General features: G+C 37.5%; 1 protein-coding gene across 1 annotated transcript in view; it reads left to right on the forward strand.

Moving 5' to 3' along the window:
• Positions 1–25,134, forward strand: part of HMCN1 (hemicentin 1) — a 442,670-nt gene that overhangs the window by 96,081 nt on the left and 321,455 nt on the right. The window contains exon 2 of the mRNA XM_077763274.1: positions 7,931–8,001. Coding sequence (XP_077619400.1) covers positions 7,931–8,001 — 71 coding nt within the window. The remainder of the gene's footprint in view (positions 1–7,930; positions 8,002–25,134) is intronic.

The following is a 25,134-nucleotide window of genomic DNA, read 5'->3' on the forward strand; positions in this document are numbered from 1 at the left end:
CTTTGAAAAGAAGAATGTTATTTTTCTATATCTCTGATTTATATTCTAATTTAGATTCAGTTAAAATTATAATAATGGTTCTATTGAACCATGTCAGCCTTTTAGAGTTTATTTTATATTCATTTGTTTCCCAGCAGTTCTGTCCTCTTAGTTGTTGAGGCTTGTGATGTCCTTTATTATCTTGTCAATTTTCATTAATTGAAAATGCTGTTCAAAATACATTTAAGATTATCAATTTGAAGTATTCTAAAGCACACACAAGCAAAAAAACTTTTTTGAGATATTTGATGTATTAAATCCATACATTGACTTGTCAGAATACATATATTTTAATATTTAGCTTTCTTTTTTATAACCCTGGTTGTTGTTTTTTTTCTCTAAAAAATCCTTTCTGGGGCGCGTGGGTGGCTCAGTCAGTTAAGCGTCCAACTTTGGCTCAGGTCATGATCTCACGGTCCGTGGGTTTGAGCCCCACGTTTGGCTCTGTGCTGACAGCTAGCTCAGAGCCTGGAGCCTGCTTCAGATTCTGTGTCTCCCTCTCTCTCTCTCTGACCCTCCCCTGCTCACGCTGTCTCTCAGAAATAAATAAAAACATTTTTAAAAAAATCCTTTCTGTTCTTCCATAAGGGGCATTACTTAATACAATATCATGATAAACTTGGAACACTTACACTGTTGCTATGATTATAAATGAATGGTTCTTCGTTCAGCCTTCCTAAGTCTGGCCTGTGTGTGTCTTTCCTAGCCAGTTGGAGGCACCATCTGACATCAACACAAAATACAAATTGTGTAATTTGGTTGAGTCTACTCACAAGTTAAATGCTCTGATATTTTCATTTAAAACTGGCATTGCACAAAATAAAGATGGATAGTAAAAATCCATGCTACTAACTTAAGCCAGACATCAGAGAGCTACAAAGAGGAAGACAAGAGCCTTCAGACATGGCGCCTGGAGGGAGCACCCCTGGGCACCAGAGTACCTGTGAGCCAAATATAGACCTGTGCTTGCCTTTGAGGTCCTGAACCTCAGTCCCTTGGTCTGTGGGCCGAGCTCTGCATCTGGCCCAATGGGCTGTGGGGTTGCACCCCCCTCCAGGTGTGGGACAAGGACTGTGCTTCAGCCTGGGGCAGGGTCTGGTCAGCTGAGCCAGACATCTCTTCCTGTGGCTCCAACCCTTGGTAGACAGGTGACCCCCAGGGATCTTTAAATCATGGCATTGATATGTGCTTGGTACCTGGGTTGAGAGTGTGTAGAAGGTTTGCCCTGGCTGAGAAATGGCTTCTAGTGGTTGGAGCTGCCACCCCTCCTATCCTGACATTGAGGTCCCTGCTTGGGTGGATGGTGGATAGTGACAGCCTACAGAAGCAGCAACAGCGCTGCTGGGAAGTGCCTGCGGCATGCGTGGGTGGGAGAAGAGGTGGCTGAGAACCTGTCCTCAGAAGTGGTAGCAGGCAGGACACACCATAAGCCAAGGCTCCAAGTGCAGACTGCATATTCCATTGTCCCATTGAACTGCACCTTCAAAACACAAATTCAAAGATAAAATTGTTTGAAGACCGTTGACTGCTGCAGAGTATTCTCAACAGAGCAGAGGCCTCTGAGAGCAGGCCTTGTACAAATGCGTTGGTCTTAAGTCCCTGCAGTCAGCCCTTTAATTTGTAAGACACACCCAGACATGTCTGATTCTGCCATCTCTCTTTAAATCTATTTGCTTGCTTGAGCTTTTTCCTGCCAGTTCGAACTAACTGTAAGGATGTAGTGCCTGTTGGTTGAATAAATGAATGCAAGTATTTGGGGAAACCATATACATACTGTCACATATATAGAGACCCATAAATGCATCTATCATATTTTTAGCAGTGTCTGTGATCCCCATATTTTTTGCAAATAAAGTGTTTCTTCATATATATGATTTTGGGTCTCTGAATTATATTTTCCCTGAAAACATGATCAAAGGACTCCATATATTTGTTTAGTTGTGGAAATAATCCAGGCTGAAGTTAAGTCTATTCTCCTAACATGTGGAAATTTTAATGACATTAGCAATTCGTTTCTAAAGACTTGTAAATGTATTTTTTCTTCAACAACATTTTATTCCTTTTATAAGTTTTCTTTATCCCTCACTGATGTCTAGATTTATTTGAAAGACCATTAATGCTAAAGAGTTGTCTAAGAGAACAATTAAAACTTTGAAATGAATTCTAATAGTTTTATCTTACTATTAAAAACACATTTCTTCAGAATGTCACTATTTAAGTTTTAAAATGTTCTTGTACATAGTATTCATTTTCTTCTTGTTTCCGGAGTACCTTAATCACACTGGAAAGCTTGTTAATTAAATTTTATTAAGTACATGAGAAAATATTACACGTTTCCTTATCTGAGTATACCTTATCAATTCATGGATATGTTTTGGTGTTAAAATGCCATTTTAGGATATCAGGTAAAACTGAGAGTTTGAACTTTGCTGGGTATTAAAAATCCCACGGCTGTTTTTGCAAGAGTGCTTGCTACAGCTATGGCTAAGGTCCAGTGTAAGCAATAACATCCTTCCTACTCAATATACCTTAAACTCCTGTGTCAATTATTAAGACATTCTTCTTTGCTTCCTGTTCTAAACTGCTGTGTAACATTGGTGAATTCATGTTCACGATTTTTTCTATATCTTGTTCAACAGTCCAAGTGAAATGACGCTTGCATTTTAAGTATATTAGTTGCAATTTTGTTAAGTGCATATATTTAAGGTTATATAACTTACTGTTAAATGAATAATCTCCTTGGGTAGTAGGGCAGATTGCTATTTAATCAATACTAGATAACATGCTATGCACAAATTCATCATTGGCCTGGATTTTATAAAACACACCAAATACATCACTTCATGTCAAAACAATCATTAAGGGCCTTTAAGGGGCCTTGAAAATTACCTATTCTAATGTGAGTAGGAATGTACTCAAATAATTCCTGAAATATATTTGGCATTACCTTAGTTCAAAGTCAGGAAACAGTTCTGTTTTCGTGGATTAGATGCAGATAATTTAAAAATGGTGCTGGACAGCAAAGTTATAATTGAGTGAGGGTCGAGAAATCTGGAAAGAGTGTATTGTGGGTTAAATTGAAAACAGTATAAGTAAATATAGTTATTAATCTGATTTTCTGTAACATCCCAAAGCAGGAAACATAATTTATGAATTTTCATGTAAACGACTTTTATGAGTTGAATATGTCTATTTATGAGTAGGTTTGCACATAGAAGACATTGTAATTAATTTGTGTTTAATTGACCAGGAGCAGAATTTTTAGAGAGTGGAACATGTTGAGATTCAGTTCATGGAAGCAATTTTGAACCTCCCGTGTCCCAGTGCCTAGAATTTCTTTGTTCTAATACTGCCCTCTGCTAATCTGGTGCTTTCTTCCAGTCCCAACTCATTCCTCATCTCCTCCTGTTACCTTCACTCTGTATTTTCCTAGAGTTTAGGGGTCTGTATTCTCTCTGGACACTGAGAAAGTTTGCCATCTTTTTTGTATTACTTGGCTCTTTTCAGGTGCTAAATTAGACGTTCTAAGTTTCCATGGCTTGCTATAATTTTTAACGATCTTTAAGTTTCCATTATGACAGGCTGTATGATTTACAGATATTTTTGATTCTTCTATAATGCTTTGCAAATACTGATTCATTTATAATGAAGCTTAAGGGTCTCATTTTAGCTTTTCACATGTTTATGTGTAACTATAAATATAATGCCATGAACTATGTATTTTTGAAAACCAAAAAAATTGTACATACTGTTATCAAATCATGCACTGGCAGTGTTAAACCCCAGCAAGCAGCAGTAACTATTCCTCTTTATTATCAAGAAACACTTTGAGTAAAGAAAAACTATAAGGAGCAGAACTCTGTTAGTGGAAAGGAAAAAGGAAGTGAGAAACTGGATATTGATCTTGCCAAGTGAAGCAGTGAAAGAAAATATTACATTGTGAACTTCTTTCCATTATTTTCTCAAATACAATCCAGCAACTTAGATTAAGAGAACAATGGCTGAGATGCTGGAAATGAATCCAACCCATCTGATAAGTCCCTAGGAAACGAGATATAACAAAATTAATGAAAAGGGGAGATTGCCTTGGAGTTTTGGACACTGTTGTGGTTTTTATTTTTTTAAATCAAAAGTGGTCTTCTGAAGCATGACCTATTTCTTATTTTTGAAATAATGCATGTTGCTGTAATGGTTCTTTTGTTTTGTAAGACAAGGTGTACGTGGAAAATTGTATCTGTTGATTACGTATTAATAACCTGGTTAAAGAACAAAACATTTGGTTAATAGGGAAAACTGAAAGCTTTCTTGGTTGACTTATCAGTGTCATATCGATCATGTCTCATGGTCTTTAACTATAACAAGAGTCTCCATGAGTAATGAAAAGAGCAAGAAATAAAGGATCTGAAGCCTGGGCTTGATCTTTAACCTTTATTTTTTCTTTCCTTTATTGTTCATTGGTCTATTAAAGACATTATCCAGGCCTGCAACAATTAAGAATTCTGGATGTTGCATGCATCAGATTAGACACTTGATCATGGCCTATCTTGCCTGTGGTCCGGAGGAAAAGAGGAGAAAGTTAGTGGTACTTTCGTCATCAACAGAATGGAGATCTTAGAAAAGAAGAAATATTAGTGAGTTAGACAGGTTGCTCTGTGTAGAAAATGTTTTCAGAAATCTTAACCTTTTTTTTTTTTAATCACCCAAGTTTTCAAGTTTGTCTTTACTGGACCTCAAGTTTTCTTGTCTGTTGATAAAGAGATTGAACGAATGATCTTTAATGCCCCTTCCAGCTCACAGCTCAGTGCGTCTGTTTGGAGATTGATGGTTGGTTGATTGAGTGATTTTTTGGTGCGTTTTACTTGTAAATTGCTAGATAAAGTTAACTGAATGAAGTGGAGGTGATCTCTGCATTCTCTTAAATGCTGTGCACCTTCATTATTCCCATGTGTTTATTGTACAAATATTATCAAAACAACATTAAAGCAAATTGGAGGAAAGGCAAAACATTTAAGGAGTAGGACTTAAGTCAGGCTTTTTAGAATGAGTGGTATATGGGCAGATGAAAGACAGTGGGGATGCCCATGGGGTGGTGAGGAAGCACAGTAGCCTCATGCTAATGGGTGTTGACAAAGTTAGAAAATTGGATTAATAGAAGAGAGGCCTGGAATGCCTTGGAGACTTCTGATTTAATTCTATATGCAATAGAGGACCGTGTTCAGGCAGGAAGAGAGGGCAAAGTTGTACCTGCTGGATGTCATCAAAGCTTTGGCAGGGGATGAAACCAACACAAGCAAAAGGGAAGAGAAGAGGAAATTGCTCATAACACACTGGCACAGGGCTCTATTAAGTGAAGAGCAAGGCTGGAATGGAAGCAAGTCCTGAAAGGGAGGAGCGCTGATTTTGCCAGAGTCATATCATTCTATTCTAAAGAGTTGGAAAGGATGCTTACAGCTGGAGGAATATGGCAGCTCAGCAAGCCCACACCTCTCCTGAGTATTTCTCCTAACCGATAAAAGATTTATCTCAGCTGTCCAATACAGTTCGCAAAAATGCTTATTAATGAGATTCAGGAGGGATTTCCTATCTTAGTTGGAAACAAATGGATATTTGAGTCTGTGAATATAAATGAAGGCTAATCAGTCCTCTTATTTCAATAGCAGCCCTTGATCTCCTCTGTTGAAGAACAGGCATATATCCAGGCTATTTTTTAACTTATTATTATAGGGAATGTTCTCATATGTCTGATCTTTTTCTTCTTATGTAATTGCTTTTTTCCAGTATTCTTTGTCTTTCTAATTCCTGAGCTTTGAATTCTAGAATTATTTCAGTATTATGCCATGGAGGAACATGGAAGTTTGGCTTGACAATGCCACTGACAATTTATATGTCAGGGTGTAACTGTCTGGCATATTCTTTGCTATTATGCATTCCTTTGCAAAGTATGCCTTTGTTTAGTCTTGAGGGAGTAGGCTTCTCTGATTTTCCATATACTTGGGACAAGACATTTACACAACTAATAACTGTTCTGCTTGGTATGGAATGCAGATGTTTGCATTTTCACACAATTTCTTCAGTTGCCTCTCCATTCCTTTTGTATAACTGCAAGGTGGCTAATCTGGGATCTGTGTGATGAAGGATGGAGGTATTTTTTTCATGTGATTTCTAAGAAAAATTACATGGGTTATGGCAGACAAATGGTACTTCCTTTCCAATTTGCCTCATTTATTTCTAAAATCCTACAGCCTGTTTTTGTATTACATTTAGCACATTGTAGAAGGCCTGACTAATTAATTATTGTCCTTTGAAGTCATAAAGTCTTTTTCTAGCAGTGTGCCTTTGAAGCTAGAAAATGTCTTGTAAAAATTAAATGTTAAATATTTTTATAATTTCTTATTATAGTTCCACATTATCATCTTGAATGCAGCCTGTATCTTCATTAGATAAAATGGAAAACTTTGCATCCACCCTAGGAATTTAGTGTCAGTGCACGTGATACTCATGAATTTTAATACTATGTTACTAAATGTGTGGGTGTTTCTTAAGGAAGTAACTGATACCCATACAGGCTACTTTCCCCTTGTCTGTTTTATTTATTTATTTTTAGTTTATTTTTTGAGAGAGGGACAGAGAGCGAGCGGGGGGGGGGGGCAGAAAGAGAGGGAGAAAGAGAATCCTAACAGTGCAGAGCCCACTGTGGGGCTCAAAGTCACACCCTGTGAGATCATGACCTGAAAACCCAGAGTAGGATGCTCAACCAGCTGAGCCACTCAGGCACCCTATCCACTTGTCTCTTTTAAAGGTTGACTGTTATTTTTAAGAAAATGATCTTTGTGGGTGAAAATGTTTACTCTAGACATGCTGCATCCTACAAAAAAAAAATATTGCCAAATTAACCACCCCTGGTATTTGGGCTCTTTCTCTTCACCTGACTTAGGTCCTGGGTTTTTTTAATATATATTTTTATTTATTTCTAGGAGAGAGAGAGAGACAGCGTGAGCAGGGGAGGGTCAGAGAGAGAGGGAGACACAGACTCCGAAACAGGCTCTAGGCTCTGAGCTGGCAGTCAGCACAGAGCCCGATGAGGGGCTCGAACCCATTAACCGCGAGATCATGACCTAAGCAAAAGTCGGACGCCCAACCGACTAAGCCACCCAGGCGCCCCAGGTCCTGGTTTTTTAAGGAATGCAGTGGCCCACTTGTTCCCATTTGGAGTAGTGGTTTGTGCAGTACATCATGGTAGTCGTGAGGGTGGCAGTGACCACGAAGTGGTCAGAGCTGGCTCAGGTGAAGGGTGATAGTGCTGGATAGCAGCCCCAGCCCAGGAAAGGAAGTGATGGGGACTATTTCTTCAACTTTTAATGTCTTCACATCAGTGCTTCTACAAGTTCTTAAATACTCTGTGGCATTGAAGGTAATTTTTATTGTTGTTGTTTAATATTAAACTTTTTATTTTGAGCTGATTTGGACTTACAGAAAAGCTACAAACAAATTCACAGTTTGTAGTTGAGAAAACAGAATTATAGGATGGGTGGGTAATTAATTTAGAGTCCAGCAACAAAGTAGATATTCAATAAATATTCATTGACTGATGAGAGTAAAAAGGGACTGAACTTGGGGTCTTCTGGCTCTAGGTCTTATAACATTTTTGACTGCCCTTTGCATTTCCTAAGGCTAAAAATTCACTCTGAATATGCATAATTTTCAGCAAAATTTAAGTTATTTGTCGGTAGCTATAAACTGAGAAACAGTCTGTTGTTTTATTTTGCTGGCTATATGTTTCTTACTAATAAATAGCCATGTAGTGCACAATGAAAAGACATTTGCAAACATGATGAAGTCTTTAGTGCTATTGATTACAATTTATTTACCTATGTCATTTTTATCCTCATAGAAATTGGCCCAGTGACGATTACTACAGATCCCAAGAAATTTCAGTATGAACTCAGAGAACTGTATGTTCAGGTAAGTGCTTGCTTTCAATTTTATTTGTTTCAGGGGAAAGGAAGATCATGAACTTGTGTCTGTTTTCCCTTAGTTTTAAACCTGAAGGAAATAATTGGGGGTTAAAATTTTTTTTTGAATGTTTATTTATTTTTGAGAGAGATGGAGCGAGCAATGGAGTTGGTAGAGAGAGAGGGAGACAGAATCTGAAGCAGGCTCCTCGCTGAAAGTGGAGAGCCCAGTGCGGGGTTCTAACTCATGAACCATGAGATCGTGACCTGAGCTGAATCAGACACTTAACCGACTGAGCCACCCATGTGCCTCATAAATAATTATTGGTTTTTAATTCCATTTCCTTTTCTCCTTGAGCCCTGAATGAATTGGACAATAGATATGTGAAGGGGGCAGATTGGGTTCACCTTCATTTATACATCATCTATGGGTGCTTTCATACAACAATAGCAGAATTAAGTAGTTTTGATAGACTGGCCCACATAGCCTAAGATATTTATTCCATGACCCTCTCTAAAAAGTTTACTGAACCCTGCTCTAGGTGAGTCTCTTCATTGAGAATCATAGACAACAGTTAATTATTCCCTCACAACAGAAAAGGTATAATTAAAAATAATTTTGATATTCTCTGCTCTAAGTCAACTGTAAAAATTTTTGACAGTAAGTATAATTAGGTGATTAGAGAAGAAGAATAGCATTACTTTAGCTGATATTCTGACAACAGGACTTGGAGACAGGGTTAGTATGTGCCTCAGTGCTTATTTGAGATTATTATTGCTAAATCCATTCATGTAAACAAAAACACTTGCTCTTTGAGTCTGCTTCACTATACTCTTCTCCATAGATGTCTCTGCTGGAGTCATTTCCAGACCGTGTGACCACTCCCCACCCCATTCATCTAAGCTACTGGTACCTGTATCATTAGCTACCTTTCCCCTTCAGGGCTGCCATCATTCCAGGGACTTCAGCATTTATGGGAATGACCTGTCAGAACCTTCTCTTTTCTGTTCCTTGACCTGCTAGCCATCTTCAATAACCTGTTCTTTATGCCATCTCAGTCTTCCACTCCCTCCAGACCTTATCATCACTAATCCATTCTACCTCTCAAAGCACTAGTTCAAGCATCTTAACCTCCAACAGCAACCATCCATCCACCAAGCTTGTTGGCACAATTGTTTTTTTTTTTTTTTTAAGGTTTTATTTATTTCTGAGAGAGAGAGAGAGACAGTGTGAGCAGGGGAGGGTCAGAGAGAGAGGGAGATACAGAATCTGAAACAGGCTCCAGGCTCTGAGCTAGCTGTCAGCACAGAGCCCAACACGGGGCTCGAACCCACGAACCTGATATCATGACCTGAGCCCAAGTCCAACGCTTAAAGGACTGAGCCACCCAGGCGCCCCCTGGCACAATTGTTTACAACTGCTCCTTCACCCTCATTAACCCCTAGCCTGTCTCCCAGGCCATCAGATCTCTCCTTTTCTCACTTTCCTCCAATCTAGCTCAGAGTCCTATCATTTCAGACAACACCGCTTTTTCTTTCTTATCCATTGCTTTTTTTGTTGAAAAGGCAAAACCTTATTCTTTTATGACCCCAATTATCTGCATTATTCATACCTGTCCACCAGGGGCGGGTTGATTCCACTGTGGATACACAACCATCTGTCTCCATTGTATCATCTGATTATGTTTTCCTGGTCAATTACATTCCCCATTTCTCCCAATGACAATGGTAGATCTTGTTTACTCTTTTTAAACCTCCATTCCCTCACCCTTTTACTACTGGTTGTTTCAATGAGTGATCTGCCCAGAGCAAGTGAACTCACTTACTGTTTCAAACACAGGCACATACAAATGGCAGCCCTCTCTTCCTCAAACCTAGCATATAATCTCCTGACATCCAATACCCATCTTATTCTCATTCTTTACTTGATCTCAACTCTGGCTTTCTCAGGATCCCAGCACTCTCAAACTGTTTCTCTCAACTGCTTAAGAGCTCCCATTTACTCTTAAATATGTTCTAGTCTCTCCAAAATACAAACAAACCCCAACAAACCAAATCACAGAAAGTGAAACAAATAACAATAAATCTCTATTTTCTCAAGTCCTTTTATAAATAACAACTTTTATCCTTCTTAGTTCCTTCAATGCCAAGAAAGTTGTCTTGATTTACCACCATCATTTCCTCACACCTGCCTCCCCCCTTCTCCTCCGTCTATTTCACTAGTCCCCACTGCCTCACTCCATCGAAGTAGCTCTAGCTGGTGACATGTGATCTTTGTCTTGCTAAATGCAGTGGAACCATTTCAGTCATCAGCATATTAGATGGACATCTTTGTAGTCTTTGACAATACTCAAGAATGTCTTGAGAAATTCTCTTTCCTTACTTACACTCTTATTTTCTTTCCACTTTTCCTTAGCTTCCTAGGCAGGTCCATTTCCCTCCACTGAGCCATTAAATGTTGAGGTTCCTGAAGGTTTTAGAGCCATTGCCATTTTTTCCTCATTTTATATCCTCCCTTTAAGCAAAATCATCCATATCTACATAAATATTTGTTACTCAGGCTTCTCCTCGGACATTCAGACCCTTATGTTACTCTCCTGGCTGTCACAATGGCCCTCTACAGTGAAACTCACAAATGTGCCCTTTCCATTGCTCTACACTTGGTCCTGAATTCTTGATATTTGTTCTCTATTTATTGTCCTTGTGAATGTTGACTACAGTATTCTGGTTATACTACCAAAAAATCAGAATCATCTTTAATATATCCTTCCCTTTCCCCCCAACATCCAAACCATCAAATCGTAGTTTTTAACTGTCTAAATATTTTTTACGTCTGTTGCCTTCTCACTATTTCTCTTGGTACTACCCTAGTCCCAATTACTGTATCTTTAGTCTAAGCAAATGCGAAAAAAGCTTCCAAGTGATCTTCCTGCATTTGCTCTTGCTTTTATTTTCCAGCCTATTTTCTATTCTGTGAACCAAAAAAATCTCAAAATACATCTCTGAACATTTCCCCTAATACCCTCTGCAGTCACCCCCTACACCCATCTCATCAAATTCACATCAAGATTTTGAGTGACCTGAGACCTGTCTCGCTTTCAGCCCCATATAGAGCCACTCTCTCCTTTGGGCTCTGTGCTCCGTCTTAGTTGCCTTGCATAGACTCTCCACAAATCTGTATCCTCACTCATCTCCCGGTGGCATGTTTGCACATGCGCTTTTCCTTACAAAGGAATTTCCTGTCCTTTATCCTCCCTCACTTCCATGCTCCCTTAACCTAATTTAAAATCCTGTATTCAAAGTCTAATCTTGAGCACCACTTCCTCAGAGATCCGCCCTGTCGTTCAGGATGGCCTCTCTCCATCACAAAGTAGTTAGGATTTCACACTGAAGAATCATGTCTGATTTAGCTAATCGTTACCTTAGCAAAATGCTTGGCATATTGAACATGCTCTGTTTTTTTTTAATAGTTTATTGTCAAGTTGGTTTCCATACCACACCCAGTGCTCATCCCCACAAGTNATAGCAAAATATTTGGCATATTGAACATGCTCTGTTTTTTTTTTAATAGTTTATTGTCAAGTTGGTTTCCATACCACACCCAGTGCTCATCCCCACAAGTGCCCTCCTCCATGCCCATCACCCCCCCCACACACCCATCAGTCCTCAGTTTGTTCTCAGAACATGCTCTGTTTTTGATGAAAGAAAGGAAGAGTGAATGAATATACCACTATATACAAATCAACACAGTCCAAATTAGGGTTCGAAATTAAATACTTTAGTTTCACTGCTGGGTGAATGATTTGATTTGGAACTGTGTATGGTATGAGCATAATTGGGGAATAGGGTGAAAAAGTCAAAGCTTGAGATTTCCAAATATGTATTCAGTCATGATTATTTTATTGTGCCTGTCTCTATAATTTTTAATAATACACTAAAATAAATTATATTTCATAAGTATCTAAATGGATTTATATATTTATTCCTTGGCTGTTTTTCTCTTTTACTAAATTTATTCTGATGGTCTTTTCCACTAATAATCCTACATTTCTTTTCTCTTATACTATGCCATTTTTTTTCCAGTCATTATCTTGATACTTAGAATTTACTTTTCTGCCCTTCAATATGGCAAATTCTTTGCCACTTTGGATGTCCAGATCCTTTGAAAAAATATTTGCATAAAAATTTCCATCCTATACATGGATCATGGGAATTAGAAATTGTATTTCCCTGTTTGTTAAAAATTTTATTTTGCTTTATTCTACCATGAGGTACCTCTCATTGAGTCTCTGATCCACCTGTGGAATGAACCAGTAGCTGCACTAAAATGGACTTAAATAGATGTTATATGAGGGTAGCCTCTTTTAAAAATATATATTTAACAGTAAAACTATATCAAATATAATTTAAGCTTTATTTGATGGGACAAAAGATAACTTAAAAACCTAGGGGCGCCTGGGTGGCTCAGTCGGTTAAGTATCTGACATCGGCTCAGGTCATGATCTCATGGTTCGTGGGTTCGAGCTCCGCGTCGGGCTCTGTGCTGACTGCCAGCTCGGAGCCTGGGGCCTGTTTCAGATTGCATATCTCCCTCTCTCTCTGACCCTACCCTGCTCACGCTCTCTCTCTCTCTCTCTCTCTCTCTCTCTCTCAGAAATAAAAAAAAAATTTGTTTTAATTAAAAAGAAAACCTAATTACCAGCTTGCAGTACACAGAGATTCAGAAGGGCCAAGTAATGGGGATTTCAAGCTGATAGAATGTTAAGAAAGGATTTACTGTATTCATTTTTTTTTTCTCTGCAAAAATACAGCTGAGCTGTATTCTTGAATATCTGGCTAGAATGAAAATCCCTACATTCTCAGTGAGACCTGGCACTGGCACCTCCTGATTTCCTGCCTCTCCCTTTCTTTTGTTGTGAAGCATCTTCAAGGAGTGTGCTTATCCTCTGTGCTCAGTTTGTCTCCACAGTGAGGGATCATGATTCCTGACTCATACTCCATTGATCCCCTTCCCAGAGCCCTCCTGCATCATGTTTGGAACTGAGACTGTTATAGGCACTCCATGGGATTATAGCCTATGTCTGTTGAAAAAATAACTTTCTTTTCTCTTGGAATGAAAGCTGGTGTACATTTCTCTGGAGGTTTCTCTGGAATGGCTACATCTTATGGGGTTTGTTTTTGCATTGCCTTGGGATCGAAGAGGATGGTTAAGTAGAACAACCAGTTGGGGAAGAAATCCCTTCATTCAACATTGGGATTGTTATAGGCACTAGGGTACTATGGAAGTGTTTTTGTTTTGTTTTTCTTTGCTTGTTTTGTTTTACTTCCAAAGATTCGAAGTTTCTAGTGAATTATTCCTTGTTAATTGAATGGCAAAAAATTTCATAAATAAGGGTTAAATAGGAAAAAACTCTAGGCTATATCATCACTTAATACCTAATCAAGAATATATTTTTCTCCTCAGTGTTTGCTTAGAGAATATTTTATTATTTCATAAATCAGCCTAGAGACTAAACTTCACAAGTTTCATAAAATTTTAGTATAAGATACTAAATTTTGTTTTGTATATAATTTCCAGGCTCCTCTTCTACCATTTTTGATGACTCCTTATAAATTACTGTTATCATGAGCAACAAGAATTGCTGTCCTACTAAAGCTTACTTAGATTTAAACAAAATTTAAAAAAATTTTAATGCTTATTTTTGAGAGAGAGACACAGTGTGAGTAGGGGAGGGGCAGAGAGAAAGGGGGACACAGAATCCGAAGCAGGCTCCAGGCTCTGAGCTGTCAGCACAGAGGCCAATGGGCTTGAACCTATGAACTGTGAGATCATGACCTGAGCCAAAGTCCAGACACACAACTGACTGAGCCACCCAGGCGCCCCTAAACAAATTTTTTTAAGTTAATAATTTTCTTGCATTTGTAATAGTTTTTAAAAGAAAAGTAAATTTAGTTTGAAGTATTTAATTGCCCATTAAGATTACACTAAGCTTAGCTATTTTTTTCACAGAGACATAGATAACTTGAAAAATAGTTTAAAATTTTCCAAGAAAAACTTAGAAAAAAATCACTAACCTTAAATCATTACATTTATAACATTAATTTTATTTTCCTTTATCATCTTTCATCTGGAATACATGGAAGCAACTTGAAAAGCAACTGAGCCTTCTCTCTGGGGAAAAGAAGGGAAGACAAATGACAATAAATGGTATTCAAATCACAGAGCTTTGGGAATTAGTATCTCTGTAAATATGCAATGCAAAGTATTGTCTCAGGTCACATTCTTTATAATAAACTAGAAAGCTGGGGCACCTGGGTGGTTCAGTCGGTTAAGCATCTGACGTCAGCTCAGGTCATGATCTCATGGTTCATGGGTTTGAGCCCCACTTTGGGCTCTGTCAATGGAGCCAGCTTCAGATCCTCTGTCTCCCTCTCTCTGCCTATCCCTTGCTTGTGCTATCTTTCAAAAAATAAACATTTAAAAAAATAGAAAGCTTTTGATTTTTAGAAACCAAAAAATGGTGTTGGCAGTGATATACTTGCAAACCTTTTATCCAAATGTTTTAAAGAACAAAAAGCAATTAGTCAAACATTTGAAATATATATAAAAAAAAGGAAGGTACTTTTACAATAATGGCATTACAATTTTTCTTATAGACAGCTGGTCCCTAAAACTGAAAATCTTCACACATAATTTAGTTTTCCTTTGTGAGGTCTTTTAGTAAAATTAATGCCCAAAAGAGCAGAAATAAGAGTAAAATTAGTAGAACAGCATTGTCACATAGGAACAGGATGGAGTTATGAAGAAGAGGAGGGTAAGATCCAATTATTATAATTCTTTTTTAAAAAATTTTTATTAATGTTAATTTTTCTTGAGAGACAGAGAGAGACAGAGCATGAGCAGGAGAGGGGAAGAGAGAGAGGGAGACACAGAATCTGAAGCAGGCTCCAGGCTCCAAGCTGTCAGCACAGAGCCTGATGTGGGGCTAGAACCCATGAATTCCAAGATCATGACCTGAGCCGAAGTCTGATGCTTAATCGACTGAGACACCCAGGTGCCCCTAAATCATGCTACTATGTAAAATTATGCTTTTTATTTCTAGATTTATAAGAAAGTTTCCTATACGAATTTTAAAAACCAAACTAATATGTGACAAAGAAATTAAGAAAAGCAAAAATAAATTACTAGATAAAAATAATAAAAAGGGTTTATATGTGAGGGTTTATATAGACATATTGAAAAACTATGGAAGATGTGATTTCCGTCTTTGGTATTGGACATGATTCAACTGAGATACCAACTTTTATTTCTATTTAAGTATTCTTTCGTACAAATGCATACATATGTGTGTGTGTATATATATTCACTTTTACAGGAAGAATGGCATGTATTAAATTTAGGGAAGATGAGATGAGTCCAACACATGTAACTCATTATACACGTAGAAGCTTCAAGAATAGTAGAACCAATGTCTGGTCCAAAGTAAGGGCTTGATAAATGTTAGCTATTCTATTTTTTAAGGGAATTACTCACCAAATATTTATACCCTCAGCGAGCAGCAATAGTGGAATACGTGCCTGCGATTATGCAAATATTTCTCTCAATTCAGACCCACACAAATATCAATATTACCTTTTACAAAGGCTCATACTCAAGCTTTGAGATGGTAGGTAACAATCAGGTCACCAAACTGATGAATAGCAAAGCTGGTCTCGGAACAGGAGGTATTTAGTGCCAAAGACAGTGTTGTTTATGACTCTGTTACTTTCCTTTTAAATACTGATTTATGTAACCTAATTAGTCCAATCAAATTAACATTTGTTTATAGAATTTGTTTAGTATTTTACTTAGATATTGGTGTGGAGAATTAAAGACAGAGGTAGGCCTAGGGCTGGTCTCATCCTCACTGAAATGAATTCATTCCTTGAAGATTTTGACTTTCACTGCTACCTCTGATCAGGTTGCACACTTGGCTCACCTGAAATTACTGAGCAGCAAATGACAAAGTTAGTTATCAATAAAATTGCTCTTTTTACTCAGCACGTGTTCTCACTACTTAACTGTGATAAGCTTATTTAAGTATGACCTCACAAATACCTTGGAGAGCAAAGGTTAAGGTGCCTTTTAAGAGACTGAAGGATAGTGTTCATACACCCTAGTTGTATTTGTAGGTGATGTTTTATCGTTAGAGTTGAAACTTTTTGGGACTTGAATGAAGCATCTATTAAAACTTTCACTCACTGCTAGAGTTCCCTGATAAACTATATGAATTCTTTATGGGACAGATAATTCTAAATCCTCAGGGAGGGAAGAGAATGGAGGTCACTGAGTGAGAATGCTTGACTCTTTTCTAACTATCCACCCTGGTACCTTATCCAGAAGCAAATAACTCGATGATTTCCTAACAATCTTTTATGTGGATTTCAAAGGACAGGGAATATAGAAGAGTATTCTGACTATTGGATTACTTTTTCAAAGCAGAACATAGACATAATGACATAGGTATGGATTATGATGATAAAAGTCTTGATTTTCTTTTCAAAGGGTGCATGCATGGGAATGTTCCAAAGGGTAAATACATGAGTCATTGCAGAATAAATATTACAGTTACATGTCACAGAATAGCATCACTGACCCATAATGCCTGGATTCACCCCATACATGCTACTTACCCAGCCAAAGGATTACCCTATTCTCCATAATAAGTACTGCATCTGATTTTGTCTATTTTTAGGTGATGGTAAGGATGGAGGTCACAAAATGTTTTCCTTGGGAGAATGTTTCTTGACCTAAAGCCAGAACTCTTAGAGAAAACTATCAACCCCACTTTGAGCAAAACGAATATACAGGAAATTTAGAGGTTTTATATTATTTTTCCCCCCTCAATCCAAATAGATCAGGAGCCGTTCTCAAGAAGCTGTCTTTATTCTTAGGGCTTGAAAAAAGTGTCAAGAAGAATTGTGGAATCTTGGTATTGGTACTTGCTTAGACTATTATTTGTCCAATTACCCCATCAGATGTCTGAATCCCTTCCAGAAACCTATTGTACGTTAGAAATGAACTAACACCAGTTAGAGATTTAATAGCACTGGTCTTCATCACTAGATGATCCCTGGGGCCCTCATCTGGAGCGATGTCTGGGAGGCTGTGTTCATGTTTGAGGCTGATACGGGCTTTCTTTGGCAATCATATCACATATTGAATCCAGGTGCAGTTAACAGCTCAGTCCCTCAGATTTCTTCATATAAACTTTAAACCAGGTCTCCATACTCCTGTATTCCTGTTGATTTTTGAAAATCCTCATTTATCTAGTCTGTTTATATATATAAATATAGATATATATGGAGTCTCCTCCTGTGAGATGATCTAGATCTTAGTTCACCAGTTTTGTTTAATGCCTACTAGCTCTAAAACAGCCCATACAATTTGTCAGTCTCAAATTTCCCTATATATTATAATGTTCATAAATTATATTGTTTTTTAATTTTTTTAATGTTTATTTATTTTTAGAGAGAGAGAAAGACAGAATGCAAGCTGGGGAGGGGCAGAGAGAGAGGGAAACACAGAATCTGAAGCAGGCTCTAGGCTCTGAGCTGTCAGCACAGAGCCTGACGCAGGACTCAAACTCACTCAAACTCACCAATTGTGAGATCATGACCTGAGCTGAAGTCAGACACTTAACCGACTGAGCCACCCAAGCACCCCTATAATGATTTCTTTAGTAAAAATGCATTATGTTGGTAATCTTTTTTTGCCAAGACCTAAAGTAGCATAAGCAGTATAAATATATTTTTTATACATAAAATAAAACACACATTACACAATCACATTATAATCTCCATCAGCTACCCAATAACCAAGATAATACCAAATGTGCTGGGAAGCATATAAGATCCACATGTGAGTGTTGGAGTAGAAAGGAAGTCAGATTTTAGCGGGCAGGCCGAGCCTGCGGAGTGCTGAGGAAAGAGAGAGAAGGGTCATAACTGAGGGAAAACAGGGAGAAAGAAGGCCTGCCTAACTTTGAATAGACAGATAATGACTGGCTGCCAAAGCCCCCTTAGACCCAGAACCCTGCCCTCTTCTGGCTCATTGTACTGGGCAAACAAGGCCTTACAGTAGGAGAGATCAGGAATCCCAACTAGGGATTAGGGTAATGTCTTAATTTGCTGGAAAAAGAAAATTAAAAGGTATGGAATCCTTGAGGGACAATGGAAGGAATTCTCTTAAATAGTATGAAGGTATATCAATTTCTGATTTGTTAATCAAGATATTGATTATGCACAGCACGTAGTGTATCCTTTATTTAAACTGAAATGAACTGAATCTCCTCCTAAGACCAAACAGGAAAGTGGTTCCAACAAACTGAAAGATCAATCGCTGAAGAGTTACTACTGATTGGTAATAACCTGAAAGGCAGGAAATAGTCGTTAACCTTTAAAGCATCTGGAAGCAAGGTCAACAGTTTTTTGATGCCTTGATTTGGATTTCACCTTCTCTAAACTCTAAAGGGCACATGGTGGACTGCCTGGACTTTTATTTTGATTATAGAGATTTGAAATTTGGGCTCTGAAATACTCCGATTATCTCTCAGTACATCCCTGCCATATTTTCTACAAGTGATGAAGACCAAACGTCACTGACATTAGGATTCTGTGGTCATTCTAATTTATTTTATACTTGCTTGAATGACATTTTATATTAGGTTCAATGCGAAGTAATGGTTTCCACATGTACCTTCTGTTTTCTTGGTCATAGAATGACATAAATGTGTTTTAAGAAGGAGAACTGAGGGGGCGCCTGGGTGGCTTAGTCGGTTAAGCGTCCGACTTNAACTGAGGGTTGTAAACTCTCGTTTAGCTTGAGACTGAGTTTCATTCCTAAATTTTATAGGTAAAGGGCAAATTACAGAGATAAGACATTTCAAGTGGTGAGTATTCCATGGGAAGGAAAAATATGGTCTGACTTTGAAAAGAGGCTTAGTAGGTTGTTGTTGTGTTAGAGTAAGGGTATTATAATGCCAATAATACTTATTTTGGACTTAGGTATGAACCTACCAAGAAAGTTTCATTTTTTCATTGCTTAGGGTTAGGCATACCTGGAAAACAACTGGCATAAACACTCTTTCAGTGAAAATGAATGAAGAAAATAGAAGAATTGACATGGGTTGACTAGACGAAACATAATAAGGCATGGGTGAGGGCCTGCTCTGAGATTAGCCTTTCTTGTATTCTGATCTCTTGTTGATGAATATTTTCCCATTGGGTTGGACAGGGGTCTCGTTTTTCTCAACCCTTCTCAGGGTTTAAAAGTTCAGTTTAGTTCAGTGCCACTCCTGAATTGTCTTGTATTTAGAAAAGACAGCATAATAATTTCTGTTTTATTACTCCCTTGACTGATAAGATTTCTACTTATTCCTATTCTATCCTGCTTTCCAGGAATTTATTTTTTAACATAATTATCACTGTAACTCTGAGGTTACAGTTGTTGTTGTTGTTTTTCTTTAATTCCAGGAGCGACATTGCTATGAAAGGTCACATGCTTCTGTTTTTTCAGTACACATTTTTTTTTCTATCTGAAGTGTCTTTGGCAAGTTAGTAAATTGTAGCTATCAGCAGAACTATAAAGATAAAATGAATATCAAAATACTGAGCAAGAGTATGCCCACTGATATAGATAAGTTCTATCTCAGAGTTCAAATAAAAACACAGAGTTAACAAATCAGTTACATTGTCATGTACTTGTGCAGGTTTATGTGGCTTTAGGGGATACATTTCCATAGCCATGTTTGTTTTCTTTTGTTAAATATTAAACCTGACAGCATGCCATGATTGAGAGGGAGAGAGAGACAGAGAGAGATACAGAGATATGAGAGCTTGAGGGAGTTAGTTTTGTATACCACTAAGAGTATACATATATAAGTACTTGTACTTCAAGAGACTTAGCTCTGGAATTATATTACTTGAAATGAGATGGGCCAGGCTTAAGTAAAGCTCAGGTTGAACACAGAAAGCATGCCTAGATTGTGTCAAGATTATTTTGTGCAATCTCATTCTCTTATATATGCACTATTCATTCATTTATCCCTTCATTCATCCAACCACAATGGACCACTTACTAAGTTCATCAAGGAGTAAACTAGAGGAGGAAACATATAAATTATAATACAACTCAGCAGATGCTACAGTAGAAGAATGTACAATATTCTGTGGGCACCTGGAGGAATGAGAATCTTTCCCCCTCTGCTTTTATCGTTTCTCTTACAAGTTGCTTGCTTGCAGTCACAGAGGTTGATGAAAGTAAGAAAATGCCTCACTGGAGTTTTCATGAATGCTCAGGCCAGGCAGAATTGAGGTCCAAACTCTGTTCTTTCACTTAGTAGTCCATGTGACCCTAGGAAGGAGATTTTAAAGATTTAGTGCTCTGGCAATATAATGTGCTAAAAATGACACCTACGTCATCAATTGAGATAAAGAGTAAATAGCATAGTATATGTGACAATACTCTCCTAGTGCCTGGCTTGGAGTAGACACCCATTGAGTCAATACTAGTAGGGTATCTTACTAGCAGTTACAGTGTCAATTAAATTAATGAGGCTTTTCATCGATTGAAGTTCATCAATTCAAAATGTTTCCATTATAGATGTTTTATGGAATATTATTATTTTTTCCCATTTGGTATTCATATCAAAACATAAAATGTTAAGACTTTTTAAAGGACTCCTGTTTTAAAGTTTGGAACTAAAATGTAAAACAGTTTGTTTTTAGTGTTTCAGTAACAATCCCATTGCCCTCGATTCTAAAATCTGTACATGAGTTTGACACAGATCAACCTGAAGTATCTGACTTTATGAGGTTTATTTATAAACATGGACATTTTGACAATGGTTCTTTTTAGTCCTGTTCTGCCAAAACTGAGTTTAAGAATCAGAAGATAGAATAATGATTTGAGAAATATTATTAGCAAACCTGTGGGAAAACTTCTGATGTACACACACACACACACACACACACACACATATATATATATTCAATAATTTATAGATTTTTGGAGAAGATTGTCACTTGATTCCTGAGCCATAGTAAATTAAAACTACTTGGATTTTGTTTTTAATAACTTCTGACAGAAAGCAAAGTTCATGGAAGACTTTTAGTGCAAAGCAACAACCTTACAAACAACAGTCTAGAATGAAGCGTGCATAACAAAACCCAAGTATCATTCTAAAGCAGTGCTGTCCAGGGGTGCCTGAGTGGCTCAGTCCGTTGAGCGTCTGGCTTTGGCTCAGGTCATGATCTCACAGTTTGTGGGTTCGAGCCCCGCGTTGGGCTCTGTCCTCAGAGCCTGGAGCCTCTCAGATTCTATATCTCTCTCTCTCACCCTCCCCTGCTCACACTGTCTTTCTCTCTCTCTCTCTCTCTCAGAAATAAATAAAACATTAAAAAAAACTTTTTTAAAACAGTGCTGTGCAACAAAAATAGGATGTGAGCCACATATGTAATTTTTAAGAACAGTTTAATTTTATTTATTTATTTATTTAACTCAGTATATCGAATTTATCATCACATCAACATGTCATCAATATGAAAAATTAGTACTTTTTAAATTTACATTTTAATTAATTATAATAAAACATTTGATTCCTCGGCCTCACAAGCCATATTTCGAATGCTCAATAGCCACTCAAAACTCGTTAGTGATCATTGGACATCATATATCTAAAGTATTCCTTTTCTAGATCATTTTAGTGATTATGATTTAAAATGATTAGAAAAGCACACTCAGGTATCAGGGAGTTTTTATAAGAATATAACATTATATGTTATCTTCTTTTGGGAAAAAACTTATTTTTCTTTATAAGAACCTATATCCATAATGAGATAAATAGTTTCACTAGGATATAAATTACTAGTTAACAATTATTTTCAATTTTCAGTTACCCACTAACTTAGTATAGGCAGAAAAGTAATCATTTAAAAATATTGTGCTATTTTGGTAAGAGAAGAGTTTTATTCTGAGAACAATTTCTAATTGGAATGGAATCAATATGATTATAATATAATCTGTGTCTGCAAATGTGAAATTCAGGGCAGCATACTTATTTTTACTGTAAAGAATACACTGATTTCCACAGCAGGAAAACCACTAAGCTGCACAAATCACTCCTAAGGGATATGAAAGTATATCTAGTATGGGTTTCTGACATCTGTAGGTCAAAATGTTTCCCTTTGACTTGACATTCCTCAATTTTCTGGCTGCTTTGAGACTATGTTAGTTTGTCCATAAAAGTCAAATTCTTTGTTTTGTGGGTATAATATAAGAGTCAGGAAAGAAAAAGAATGCCTTTCTTTTTTTTTTTTTTATTTTTATTTTTTATTTATTTATTTATTTTTTTAATAGTTTATTGTCAAATTAGTTTCCACATAACACTCAGTGCTCATCCCCCACAAGTGTCCTCCTCCATGCCCATCCCCCCCTCCCCCCACATCCATCAGTGAGGATTAGGAGGAACTTGACGGAGGAACAAGGGGGAGAAGAAGGGCAGAAATGGTGGGGGAAAGGGAGAGAAAAGAATGCCTTTCATTTGCAATTATATTTGTGAAGTTCTCTGTGGAGTTATAGCTATGTCAACTCATCACACTCTTTCCTTTGGGTATTAACCAATATTAAACTCACTCTACATGAAGTTCAGTGTTTCACAGAGGGGTTTTTTTCAGGAGAATAAGGTGGTTCCAATAACACAAAATGTTGTTAATCATATAGGTTTTTAAATGTTTTTAATGTTTTATTTATTTCTGAGAGAGAGAGAGAGAGAGAGAGAGAGAGGCATCATGAGCAGGGGAGGGTCAGAGAGAGAGGGAGACACAGAATCAGAAACAGGCTCCAGGCTCTGAGCTAGCTGTCAGCACAGAGCCTGTTGTGGGTCTCGAACCCACGAACCGTGAGATCATGACCTGAGCCGAAGTCGGATGCTTAACTTACTGAGCCACCCAGGTGCCCCCTAGGTTTTTATTAAGATGTGTCTTTAAACTACTGTATTCAAATTTAGAGGGTAAAAAACAATAATTAAAGGCTTAGAGGTTCCACTTCTACATGTGTTTTTTTAGGGCTACATTCAAGTTGTAGTATGAATCTGAAGATATGGCAGGATCTCAATGGATGAATTCATTTGGGGTAACTTCCAAGGATTCTAATGATCTCTAGAGTCTACTCCTGGGTAATGCTGTGGGATGAACTAAGGCATCCTAGGTCCTCTTAGAGTAAATCTGAATACAAGTCAAGTGACTCAAAGATTGTCCTTTACTGACTAGACAAGGTGTATCATTTTTGTCATTCCTAGTATATATTCCTGGAGATTTCTTAGCAGTTCTGACTTTTGGTTCATAGAAGATTTTTCCTAATCCCTTCATATTAAGTATTATCAATTAGCAAAAGACAGTCTTCACTTAGAGTTATACGACCATGGAGCGAACTGTATTGTATACTTGGCCATTCAACAAATGCTTGTGAAATGGCTAATTTTTATATTGTGATTCACACTCAGGTGCATGATGTCAAGCACAGTTGAGGAATGTTTTTGTGTAAGCTTTTGAAAATACAGTATGAATCTAATTTTTTGAGCAGTCCAGAATATTTGTTAAGAATTTGCAAAGTTGTCTTCAAGTAAAAATTATTCCTATGCAATATATTAAAGTTATTAATGTGCCCAAAAGCTATTTCATACTTTCCTAGCAACAAATGCTCATTTATGGACATTTATTGCACACGATAATCCTTCCAACTAACTATTATACAGAAGAAAACATGCTATATCATTGAAATGTAAAGCATATCAAAGTATATCTGGAGAGCGAAGAAGTATGTTGGAGTATTGATAGTGGGGATGGGCAGTAGAAAGATGAATGAAAGTACTAAAGACATTACAGTGTGAAGCAAGAGGCATATACAATGAACAGGAAGTAGTCTTAGCTTAAAGGAAGCAGGTTTTGAAGAGGGGTAGTAGGGGAGATAGGAAACAAGGAAGAGAATTTGATCCAATGCAAGTAGTGCAGGATTTTAAGTAGGAACATGGTATAGATAGCTCTTCACTGCAGGAAAAATAAAGTTTGGTGGCAGGCAGAGCAGAAGATTAGATTGGAGGCTATGCTTGTAAAAAAATCAATGATAAGAAGAGTGAATTGTAGGAAGTAAAGAGGAAGGGAGGGGACGAATTCATGATGGAAGTAGAAGGAATGTGGTTTGACTGCTGATTAGGTGAAGGAAGAGGAAGGACTCCGGATGATTCAGGTTTGAACCTGGATGTGGAGGCAGGTGGTTTGACTAACAAAAATAGGGAAGACATAATTGAGGAAGATAGAATGAGTTCTATTTTAGACATACAGAATTGTGAAGACCCATAAAACATCTAAGAATAGATGTTTAATAAGCAGTTGAAGATGTAAAATTGGAATTTGGGAGATAAGTACAGTCTGAAGATACAAGCATACAAGTTTTTGAGAACAGTGTTATCTACTAAACTAAATGTCATGAAAACACAACATAAGTAATAATGCACAGCTGATAATCCTGCAAAAATAGAAAGCACTACTAACTGAGTAAAATTTCTGGGGGTCTATAGCTGACTTCTCAGAAGTGAAGATCAGGTTATCACAGCATTCAACCCCCTACCATTAAGAAAGTGACATATTTGATAGGTGTTTTAATTTTAGGAGCATTTTTTAATAGTTGGGGCTCTGTTGTTCCAACTCATTTAATATAATGGGACTCCCAGTCTGTAAGTTTTGAGTGGGATTCAAGGAAGGAAAAATTCTCTGGTTTGTCCAAGCTGCAGTGTAAACAGTTCGAAGCCTGGCTCTTTTGACCCTGATTAGAACTATGGTGCTCAGGATATTGTATCGCAGTCTAGGACTGTTTGGAGCCCGGGAAAAGCCCCAGTAGGAGAATCAAGTAGAATCACCAGAGTTTAAAGGAAAAAATGATATCACTTTCATCAAGAAATTAATTTCTTTTTAAGGAAGAGCTCTTACTTACTGGATTCTGGTGGACTATAGAACCATGCCTCTCTCCCCGACCCCCACCCCTGGATAATCCTAAGCTGTCTTGCTTTTTGATTATCTTTTCTAGACTATGGGTTCCTTAAGGACA

This window comes from Crocuta crocuta, unplaced genomic scaffold, assembly GCF_008692635.1.
Source record: "Crocuta crocuta isolate KB4526 unplaced genomic scaffold, BGI_CrCroc_1.0 scaffold3, whole genome shotgun sequence".
Classification (NCBI taxonomy): domain Eukaryota; kingdom Metazoa; phylum Chordata; class Mammalia; order Carnivora; family Hyaenidae; genus Crocuta; species Crocuta crocuta.